Source organism: Prorops nasuta, unplaced genomic scaffold (assembly GCF_024137725.1).
Source record: "Prorops nasuta isolate Cenicafe-Biocafe unplaced genomic scaffold, Cenicafe_Pnas_1.2 PNAS00003, whole genome shotgun sequence".
Classification (NCBI taxonomy): domain Eukaryota; kingdom Metazoa; phylum Arthropoda; class Insecta; order Hymenoptera; family Bethylidae; genus Prorops; species Prorops nasuta.
This window is the reverse complement of record NW_027116800.1, coordinates 8,478,301-8,490,604: the sequence shown is the minus strand read 5'-3', so window position 1 is coordinate 8,490,604 and position 12,304 is coordinate 8,478,301. Positions and strand designations below refer to the sequence as shown.

Below are 12,304 nucleotides of genomic sequence, written 5' to 3'. Positions count from 1 at the left end.
TACACAATGAATGAATGGAATTCAATTACCATGCAAAGCATGCTGTGGATTGTCAATAATTCTGATTTGTCTATCAGGGAGAAAAGGCTCTCCATCCATCCCGCCTACATCGTTAGGTAGTTGCCAGCAAGCATTATCTTGTTCTGCTAAATTTCTAGGAAAATATAATGGTAGAAGGATTTCGTAAATGCCAAGATCGCAGGCTTCCAAAACGAAAATAATGCATTGAATAGAGTCTCCATATTGCTCTAAGAATCTTCGTATGGTTCCTATTTTTTACATAAAAATATAAGAAATTTAATAATTGTAATATTTCTTATTCTGTGAATACATGTTACATTATATTTTAATTTGAATATATATACATACTCAATGCAATATGGGCTCCAGCATCGGGAGGATAATTTCTTCTGACTGAATTAATTACTGGCAATGCAATAGTTCGTAGTCCAAGCTCCTTAGCTTTTTGTAAAACATTTCTAAAATAAAATAATATTAAAATGTATAATTATAGTAAAAATAGTTATACTTTACATGATACGTAAGCTAATTTATGCATTTTATTCTACCTGTAGCAACAATGTAACGTATTTTGGGCAGCTGTTTGATACTTGATATTGTAAACTGGTCCAACGGTATGGATGATGAAACGTGCAGGTAAGCCATGACCCTGTGTAACCCGAACTTCCCCAGTTCTGCATTCTGTAAATAATGCATGTGTTATTAATAATAGGTTGCTTTTGATATAAAGTACTCTCCATACTAGGTATAACAAGTAAGTAGATTGAATTACAATTTCTTTCGAGTTACATTAAATCTATGAAAAATACTGATATAATAATTTTATCCATTCTTATAGAAGTAAAAAAGTGTTTGATCTATTTTTATACAAACCTTTAACTTCATTGTGGATTTCCTCTTTAAGAGCAGATCCTGCACCAGCAAATATTTTTTGGCACATGACATTATTATCATCTATTGTTTCGTTGGTGGGATTTACCACTGCATCAACTTGCAACACTGAAATATCTCCAGTCCTGAAAAAACAATTTTTTGTATTACTGTAATTTTTTTGCCAATAATAATTCAACCAACAGTCGCATTTATATGATTAGGTAATTACAAGTGTGCACGTTACCATATTGCAAGTTTATTATTGAAATAAGGCTGGAAAGGAAAGGGGCTGACAGCATGAAGAGCTGGCTCCCCTACTGTACTCGAATAATCGGTGAATCGGTGTTGAATGGGAAAATCTGCCCATCTTTTCAATGCACCAACCTCGATCAGGTCCGGGGCAATGCCTAACGGTTCCATCAGCCTCATTCAGCTAAAATCAAATTAATTAATCAATTAGAGTAATGAATGTTACAGTATATAAGCTTATAAAAATGCAAATATAAATTAAAGTTTGAAACACATTAATTGATTAGCAGAAATAAATCAAATAAGCAGTAAACAGATAATATCGAAGGGTGTAAGTAAAATATCGGTAGAAAGAAACAAATTGAGCTTTCGAAAGACGATAGTTATTGATCTATTAAATCATTTCTAGAAGTTAAATTATTAAAAGATTTTGTGGCTGTTATGCAAGATATTATTAACGATCAATATCTTGGAATAAATTTTCTCGTTTAATTCAAATATACCGAATGAATCCTATAGCCTATAAGTACTTTACGAATGTCCCCAACACTGACATAAGCGAAGGATCGATTAGACAAATTAGGACAACCATGTCCTCTGTAGGTAAATGAAATTGAAAGCGGTCAAGGATGAAATGGTGATCGGAAGTCTGAAAAACAACTTAATTTGCGGAAATTGACCAACATGCACTTAATTGCCGCATGCTCATACGCTTACTCGCTAGACACGTTTATTATACGCGATTATCAGATTACGTCCCCTCATTAAATTACCAAACAAATTTGCCCAGCAAACTAAGAGTAATAAAATTATTCAGTGGGCTTGATCGATAAGCCTGCTCTATCGGCTCGGATTTAATCAAACGATATAAGCACATTTATGTCGGTGCGTTGGTTTAGTTTACGGATCAGTGTTGGAAAAGATATAGGCCGAGGTTCCACAGGAATGGCGAGGAGACAGAAAGAGGCGCCGTCTGGACCAGTGTCGATTTTACTCCCTAGAAACCTTATAAGCCGAGGAAGATCGTCGACCTCTCTCTCTTTCTCTCTTATTGAACCATTCAGATAATCCTTTTAAATGTAAATACGATACATTTTATGCTCTCAGTTTCTTATGACAATTACTACTTATGCAGCAGTTAATAGAATTTAGATTAAACTACACAAAACCCTCCTTCATTTGATAAATGACTTTTGGAAGGACGATGACATAAACTAGACGAAGGATTCAATCAGTTCGAGTTGATAATTTGGTCTGAGAAGAGGTTTATTTAACGTCTCCAAACACCGATTTGATATTTAAGAAAAAAAAAGACCTCATCTATGTGTCTCAAGTCAATCGATGATCCACATTCTCAAGGTGAGCACACTTCGGGACACAACATTTCACGACATGTACTATCATGTTATAGTATCATATCTGCCGATAAAAAATTCTAATATTAATTCCGCCTCACGCATTATGCCTTAGAGAGACTATAGTATATGTAGATTGGTACTTCAGCCCTGAGAGAAATGCGCATTGCAATTTTAAACATAATACTGAATGGAAAAATCGATATTCTTCTGGCAACACAGTTGCATGTGATCGATATTTATTTCATAGTCGGGCGATCGAACAACCATATAAAGTAACGGTTAAAGAATTTGAATGCCATTAGAGACTAAATATGCTTCAACGTTGAGAAAATTAAACGGTACGGTGCATTCGATCTGTTTGAATGTCTGGATAATTTGATAGATCTCATAAATAGAAATTCTGACTGCAAGTTGGAAATTCACTGGAAGCTATATACTATACTCCATTGAAAAGTTTCGGATAACTTCAATAGGTGAAAAGAAAACACTTGTCACGAGTTGAAATGTTTAGTAAGTTCACAAAGCATTTAAAATGTATCTCCGGACCCTGAATCCGGATCTCCATCATTTCCGTAAAATTGAATCGCTATTGAGAATCCAATTTTTCAATTACTGCAATGTAAACTTTCGAATCAATTTTTTATTCTACGCTGGGTGATTCTTAAGTTTCTCGCGACAGCTAAAAGTTAAAGTTTACCTTGACCAAGTAAATAATTTCTCGTATCTCTTAAATAAAAGAATCAAACAAGAAATGTAAGAAAAAACATTTACAATCATGTGAATTCTATATAGACATATAATTCCTTATGTTGCTTTGTTTTTTGCTTGACGGAAGTAAGTTGGATCGATAAACTAATTGACGTATATTTCCCTGCTTTTAATACAATATCAAGTATCTCAATTAGAAGTTTACCAAATTAGGTTCGTTTCTGGTATATCGTAGACGAGAAACTGTGAGAAGTTCAGTGAAAAACATTTAAAAATTCAGGAGGAGGCTCCCTTCTACGAACATGCCATCGCGTGACCGAATTTTATTGCTACTGATTATAATGCTTTTGTACGTATTACGTCACAATGGAGAGTATCATGAATTTAAAATGGAGAGAGCCCAAAGTGATTGATAAGCTTGAAGGCTGAATATCAGAAATCCAGAACTTGGAACTCAAGAAGACTGATATAAATGACATAACGACGATGCAAGGTTTCATTTTTTGCACTATACAGATAGAATTAATAGAACTATACTAAAAGAAGAAAAAGGAATGCCGGAAATAAATGGAAGCAGATAGATGACATACGCGTACTGGCTCGGGTGTCATTTTTTACACGACATATACTGAAGTACTTTGAAAATGAAAAAAAGCAGAAGAAACGTCAAGCAAAAGTGGAATAGTCGGGTGTGAAAGGCCCGACCTCGCTTTCCAGTCTACCACACGAATGCACTTAGGAAGCCTTTTTCCTCGTAATACATGTGCCATAACGCAGGGCTTCTAAACAAATCCTTTGTGACTGGCAATTTGTCGCTGAAGCGAAAAGCCCGTGTTAAAAAAGTAACAGATATTTCTGCAATTTTTGATGGTCCAATATACTATAAAGTGTCCGATTTAAGGGTACTGAGCCAGAAACCCTAGATAGAATGGCCAATTCTGGGAAGAAAAGTTTTATACACTTTTTCAATATTTTCAACAGCTTTCGACTTATATAAAAAATATGTTTAGTTCAAGAATTGGCATAAATTGTTATGGAGCTCATCGGTGAATATTAATAATATGAAAATAAGGTTTACAAGAATTTTTTTGTTGATATGGTAATAATGATATAAAATCTGTAGTAACTTTTGCTTATATAGCTAATATTTTTCAATGGGTAACACAAAAATCCCTTTGGATGTAATTTCGTTAGATCGACGGTCTATACAAAAATAATTATATGTAACTCATTAAAAATTAATAATATCAAGAATAATGCAAACTATTTCTTTGTGGATATTGTAATGGTCCATAACAAACTGAAATAAATTTTTGACTTTCCATTCCCATATCCATTAAAAGTTATTTTGCACTTCTTTTTAATATTGTTCATATTTACCGAGTTACAGAATTAATTTGTAGGATATCGATCTAACGCTTTTATATCTAAACGGATTTGTGTGTATAGCTTGAAAAATATTGACAATATGAAAAAAGTTATTAAAGTTTTTATTATCATTATTCTTATATCAACAGAAAACTCTTTTAAAATTTTTTTCATATTATTATGCAACGCGGAAAATGTGGCAAATATTAAAAAGGTATATAAGACTTTTCTTCTTAGAATTACTCTTTCTTTCTAGGGTTTCCGACTTGACACCTTTAAATCAGATAACCTGTATATATTCGGAAGCATTGCGAGATTAACCAACCTATTTCCATAATGTATCAATCTGTCCTTTTCAATTCTGCTTGAACACATATTTATTTGTTTATTAAATGTGTAACGCCTGTGATTGAAAGTAAAAATTATAACTCATTAAAGATTTCACGTATATTCAATGAGAAAGTTCAAAATTTTCTGCTCCAAACTCGTAATGATGCAGGAAAATCAAACAAATCACTTCTTTAGTTTCGGTTGATCGGTAAAGATGAGAAAAGTCTTGGAATTTAAAAATAATGGATCTAGATTTTATTTTATTTGACTCCCGCTGTCAGTCTCTAAATTGACTCGTGCAATAAGTGAAAAAAGCAGATAGATTCTTCCGAGGCTATTCTGAAGAATGAACGAGCCTGTCTATAAAGATAGATAGTCAGTTATCGGTCGGGTTATCTCACGAAGAAAAGGCAGATCCGGTTAGTGATAACGACATGCCCGACTCTTCTCATTTACACTGTGATAAAGCAAACCAGTTTTACGCTTTAAAACGTTTAAAAATCTCATCGATTCTGTTAAAAATATATAACTTAGGTGCATGTATATGATATTTTTAAAGGAGAACGCGTAGAAACGTCACAAATGATTGTAAAAACTCTTGTTGCGACGCGACACAATTTGGAAAAATGTAACATTTATTTGGTTTGTTAATAAGATATAGAACTACTTTAATTAGATTAATTAATCTCTCTTTGAACATATTTTAAGTCATCCCGAGAACCTGATTAAACTTTGAATTGAGGACAATTGCTTGAAGGAGAATCTTCATTTCTCTCAATTCTAAACCTTGGGGGTTTCAGGGGCTGCGAATATATATTTATTTATATTTAATCAGTAGTTCCCTTATTGCACTGGGACTTCGCGAGGCTGAAGCAGGAAAATATTAGGGAGTATATAATTACATTGTTTTAAATAATCATCTAGCCTTTTTAATTGTAAAAATGAAAATTTTGCTTTTCCATAGAATGTATACTAGTAAAGGATAAATTGCATGTATGATGATGGCAGCTGGAATACTTAAAAATTAACTCAAAGTTCGCTCGTGCAAATTTTATTGGACAAAAGGGAGGAATTATTCATTGAAAACTTTTAACCTGGTATATAGCTACTGAACGTTACCGTAGTGGTTTTCCTGTACTCCTGTGAGTTAATCTTGTTTTATTTTGAACGATACAGAGTCATGCGTCACTGCTGCGTTTTCACGTATTCGAATATGAAGATAAATTAAATAAATTATCGTTTATCTATATCTCTGGTACAAATCTCAGAGCCATAATATTTGCGTGCAATTTACATAAATAACAGAAAGGCAGCAATATAAGGAGATATATTACCACGAAAAGTTCAGCACTAGCTAAGAAGTTAATTGTTTCAGTATTCAATAGCAGTGATTGGTTTAAAGAGATTTTTGCATATAATTACAGGAGAACCTATCGGTACTGGTCACAATAAAGTACTTCAAGTAACAAAGAGCAGATGAAGCATATAGCATAAAGTATCTAATGTATAATTATTTATGTTTTTTATTATTAGAATAAGACACAAAGCAAAATTTACGATCGAAGGAAGGAATCGACAAGAGCTTATCAGAAGATAGTATACTATGCATGGGCGGATTGACTACTGAGGAATTGAAAGAAACTTGCGTATAGAGGAGCCTTGAATTGGGTCAACTATGTATGTAACATGTAAGACTTTGATGCACCGATCTCCTGAAAGCTTTTTGCCTTCGCAAAGGCGTCGCAACAGAAATAGTTGGAACCGCGCTAGCCAACTAATAATTTTCAGCCATTAGTGTGAAATCGATCTCGGATCGCTGGACCGCACCTAAAGCTGACTCAATTCATTGCTATAGAGTTGAAAGCGGTTTCATTGTTTCCTTGAAAATGATCTGCACAATAAAGAACAAATTCAATGGAAAATCTGGCCTACAAACCTTGGGCAAAATCTAAATTTAGTATATGGAAAAACTTGAGGAGAAAATCTGTAGCGTGGTATAGACAACACCAATATTTGGACAGTGTATGTCGCCAACGACCTTGTATTTTAAATATTTATGGGTATAAGCTAATAAATATTTTGTGGAAAAAACGGAGAAAGCAAAAATTGTTGATCGAGATAAGGAAATGAAAAGCATTCATATAGGATAAACTTATGTGGGAGTTAAAAGGTACGCATTGTTAACTAAAAAGCTGCAACAAAAACAAGGAAAGATGTTTATCACTGTATGATAAGGTTTTATCACCTAAATCGTTTATCTGCCCACATGCTTTTATTAGATATATCCGCTTATCTCTTTATTATTCACTATCAACCGAACTCCATTGCTATCAGTCGCATCTCCAAAATCCACGAAAACAAATTTTATATAATGTACAAACATTACCATTTCCCTCTTATACCTCTTCCACCCCCTCCTTTCTCCTTTGCGAAATATAGGATCGCTCGAATTTCTCATTAGAATTAAATTCTGCATTATTCGATCCATTTGTTGCCACCTAGAAATTTTTCAATTGTGATAATTTATTAACTTTTTGTCGTGTTAAAAAACGACAGATCTTTCGATAGCGTTGTAATAAGCAAATGGAAAATATTTCATCAATGCAGTCGCACATTTGTAATTTCAATTTCAAGTAATATTTATTCTGAGAATCTTCAGAAGATTTTCTAATATTCGAGTCTTTATTATCATTTTTAGTATTTTTTAAGTGAGTTAACAACAATATATTATTTCAGCTTATTACATAATTAACATGTGTGTATCTCAATGCAATATTTATTTCTCTATACAAATAGGTATCCCATTGTATGCAGTAATATTCACTTTTAAATGTAATTAGTTGAATTTTTTAACAAATCAAATAGAAATGTCCTGCCGATGAAAGCTCCGAATAAAGCGAATGTCCAATTGACGGTATAAACGAATGAAATGATTGAAAATGCAGTCGATGACGTTATGAGCTTGCGTCACAAACGAGCTCTGTTCAGCTATATATCAAGGTATACATATTGCATTCTTTCCTCATTTGCCTTGACAACTTATTATGTAATCATTTTAGTATTACCTATTAGTATACATATATATATATATATATATATATACGTACTTTATTGTACTCACCATTTTATTATTGAAATTTTATCAAATAAATTTTCAGCTAAATTAAACAATATTGCGTTCATGGCTACGTGCCAAAGATGCAATTTAAGTATACCTTGCGCTAATTTAATTTCCGCTTTCATTATATATGCTTATATTAGTTACGTGATAGTACAAGTATTGTAGAGAAAGCACATGCATAGAGGGTTATAAAGATATTCGGACACATAAAACTGATATACGACGTATATTTTAGAACTTTATTTGTGTTTTTGGCATTTATGAAAAATATAAATAAAGTAAATGTTAAAACAAACTGCATATTTTACTCAACTAATAAAGGGACACTAGCTCCCTTTGTAGATGTAAGAAATCACAACAAAAAAATAAAGTTGCGGTCCCAAACAAAAATTTAAAACTAGTTTGAGCATGAAACGATGGGAAACGTAAGAGCTTGTATGTACAAATAAACTTTTGTGAAAAACGGAGGTAGGGGCATTTGAACCGAGCCTCACGGCTAAAACTTAAATTTCCCGAAACGATTTTCTTCCTTCACGTTTGTCTCGTATCTGAGAGATCTCGAGAGGGAAAAAGAGAAAAATTACACGCGGTATAGAAGAAAGAGAAATAGTATGGTAGTGAAAGAGGGAAAAATGCCACTGGACATTACTGCCATAAAAACTTTTTTTCGCGGGAAATACCTATGTTATGTGCATTTTACTTTCATTAGCAGCTGCGTCCGAATAAACTCTGCCTTTATTGTTGTTCGAACAGGCGAGCTATGTTATATTCTATATTAAAACTCGTACTTGAAAGAAAGTCTTTCTCCGTTTGAAGAACCACAATAATTTATTCTTTCTCAATTCAGAAATCATATTTTTCCTAATCGAGTTAGTCCCGCGTCACTTTGACTGTTAAGTTGATTTCAAACATACGTGGAACAAAGGGTTCGGATTCTGTAAAATATTAATCTAGCATATTAAAGTATAAGTAGTATATTTTTTCAAAGTATTGTAGGACAAAAGAACAAAAAGAAGCAGAAACAGTGTAAAAGCTTCTGCAATAAAGTTGAAATGTAGAAGTTAGAAGAGAGAAGCGGATTAATGTGGAAAATACAGGAGTAGATTAAAATGGGGAAAAAAGCTGTCACTTGTCGAAATCAGACAAGAACTTGCTAAACGATTTGAGTTTCGAGACCACAATGGGTCTTCCTTTGTTTGTTTCGACTAAGCCCACTAATTGGAGAACACTCGCTTCTCTATATACTCTCGCTCTTCTATTTGCGCGCTATATACTTCTGTATGTGGTTGAATTTGTTCACGCACAGAGATGCGCCACGAATTTCAACACAATTGAAAGTTCTATTTGAACACACAAGCCAAATCGAAATAATTACTGTTCACACGCATTCTATATAGTACACACAACTTCGTATTGGAAACATCAGAATAGCTCCAAGTACTGTTCGAAGCTACCTATAACTTTTCAATTGTGAAAATTAGAACGCTGATAGCAATTGTAATAATTTAAAGAAGCATAATTTTTTTCAACGTATGCATCTTGATCTTCTTTATATTATATACTGAAAATACTTGGATTCTTTTCTGCAAGAAAAACCGCGATCTTAATTCTGAACCTCTGATATGTCACTTGCCAGCTGAGTTTCTGTGACTTCAGTTTTCCTAATCATGGGACTGGCAAGCTTTCTATTAGGCTCAATACCGATGGAAAGAAAGACTCTAAAAAAATGTTACACGGTCCATTTTCATTTTTCAAAGAGAAAAAAGAACCATTAAGGTTGCTTTCAACAGTCTTTATCCATTTCTGTGAAAGTTTCTCGTCAAGCTCTTCACACTAGTTTCAGTAATCCCAGTAAAATCGACAGAGTAGTGGAGCACTGTGTGTGTGTGTGTGTGATTTTGGTAATGATAGCACAGTAATACCAGCAAATTGGTGGCAAGAGAGATTTTATCGTTTCGGGAGGAAAAGCCTACATCGTGGGGTACGTTTAAGACATTCTTATTTTAGAATTATCTTAATTTCGTCTGTGAGAGTGTTCATGAATTTTGTTCGTTGCACCAACATAAAGCTCTAGGAAATAAAAATATTGGTGAGAGCAAGAAAAAGGGGTTACGAGAGCAATGATGAGAACGATGTTAGATTTGTTGTCATTCGGCCATAAAAAATGTAGCGACCTAGATGAAACAAGCTTAGAACTTTGGCTGTGCATCGATTTGACCTCATATAAAGTCCAGTCATTCTATTTGGATCTCTAAATAAAGAATTTAGTGACATCTGCCGTTGGAGACCATCCCCTCCCCCCCCCCCCCCCCTCAGGGCATAACACTCAGGGGATTTTTTCCATTTAAACAATTTTCCAGCAGGCAATCCTCATTCACGAGATGACGAAATCTATATTTCGTTTCAGGTATTCGCCCATTTCAATTGGAGAATCCTGACATAACAATAAAATGGTACGCCAGGCGCGAAGTCTTTCGGATATTTCGTTACGATATAAACTGGATAAAATTCCCGAGAAATGCCTGTAGGATCATTCAATTTAAATATTTCCACGTGTTCCTATATTTCACATTTTTACTCGTAGTCGATGGATTTTTCTATTGCTGCATCAGTTGCATCAAGGAATATAACTTTCAATTCTCTTCAGCAGAGATCGTTGCAAAGAAATGTTAATTTGGATTCTACGAGTGTCATTCAAAGATTTTTGGAGACTGTAGCGTATGTGGAATTTGAGTGGCGATGATATCGCGAATAATTCGCGGAGGAAGAAGTGCGAACCTTGGACAGCTGAGTCATCGTCGACGAATTTGTACATGTACCAGGGTCAACAGGTCCTTTCGGATGTATTTTCAAGAATTTTACTCGGCCCAAATGAAAGCAATGGAAGATTCATATCCAAGCGTATTACTTGTATACCCTCAAGTACATTGTATGATTCCAAGTGGCTGCAAAGTGCACCCGTTAGCTGGCACTAACTGCTTTTATGGATCGTTTACATGCACTTGCTATACATTCAAACAGCGACCCTAACGCTCAATGTGAACAAAATTATTAATTTAACGTCGACGACGTAACGACCTGTATTCGGGGTCAACGACCTCACGATCCAAGCGCCAATGCACGTACTAACCTTACAGCAAGAAAAAATTCTACCAATCTTACTCTCTGTATGTAGTCGATTTATTTTATCGCGCAATGCTAGTACACTTATAAATCCAATTAAGAGAGGTGCATCTTTTCCTGTTTGCTTTAGAAAGAGTAGTCGAAAATAAACATAGATATGAATTGTTTTTCATGTACTCTTTTCCAATTCTCCATGTTTCGAGGTCTATTTGGAGCACCAATTTTCATTAATGGATTTTAACCCGCTTTCTAAATACCTGAAATATTTAAACTGTTATTATTCACATTTATAAATAGCTTCTCGTGGCTAATATTTCATTATCATTTTAATCTTTCTAACTTCATAATTTCCGATGTTAGCTGTAATTTTGTTACTTCCTTTTAGTACAGAAATTTTGTAATTATGTATTTGATAACGTTATGATAGAAAGCATGAATGATTTTAAAAGTATAAAATATATTCAATTCTTTCTCGTACGTATTGTGTTTTCTGAGTGACTCATTATTGCAGCTGAAGAGAAATATTTTGTATTGCTAGCGTACAATGTATAGTGTCATTTCGTTTGAATGCCCTGGGTTATTATCCCAATGGAAGAGCACAAATCTGTTATCTGCTGATCCATAACGACGATGCGAACAAAATTACGAATTTCCGACGTCAAAATACAGAGAAAAAAAATCAAACAATAAAATGTACGCGTAAATATAGATAAGTAGTCCGAGAAATAATTGTCCCAAGATGAAAAAGAAACCTGTGAATTTTGATGCCAGAAGAAAATATATTAATCGGGTTTTACGAATTGAAATGCTTTACTAGGTAAAAATTTTCAAAATTAAGCATTTACTTAAAATTTTTAATTTAGAATTACTAATAATCTTAAAGAAAAAATTGATAAGGTATTAATAATGATAAGAATAATAAAAGAGACGTATAAGGTAAAGTATGAAAAAGATATTGTTTTTCAATGACGCTTTCATGTATTGGTACATAACTTTTAAGCTGTATCAGGTATGTAGAAGATTAATGGTATGCAAAATTATCTACGGATAGTTGCAACATTTGGTTTTGTTCAGTTTATACCGGGTAACTTTTATCGTTTGCTAAAATGAATATTTTTATGTAAGTGATAGTATTAATCACAGCTTGTAAATG

At 33.6% G+C, this 12,304-nt stretch overlaps 1 protein-coding gene across 1 annotated transcript in view; it reads right to left on the bottom strand.

Moving 5' to 3' along the window:
• Positions 1 to 12,304, bottom strand: part of Gdap2 (ganglioside induced differentiation associated protein 2) — a 29,132-nt gene that overhangs the window by 14,887 nt on the left and 1,941 nt on the right. Inside the window, exons 2-6 of the mRNA XM_066724816.1 lie at positions 1,139 to 1,327; positions 895 to 1,037; positions 570 to 702; positions 370 to 479; positions 30 to 269 (exon numbers count right to left, since the gene is read on the bottom strand). Of these exons, the coding sequence (XP_066580913.1) occupies positions 30 to 269; positions 370 to 479; positions 570 to 702; positions 895 to 1,037; positions 1,139 to 1,323 (811 nt within the window). The 5' untranslated portion in view covers positions 1,324 to 1,327. The remainder of the gene's footprint in view (positions 1 to 29; positions 270 to 369; positions 480 to 569; positions 703 to 894; positions 1,038 to 1,138; positions 1,328 to 12,304) is intronic.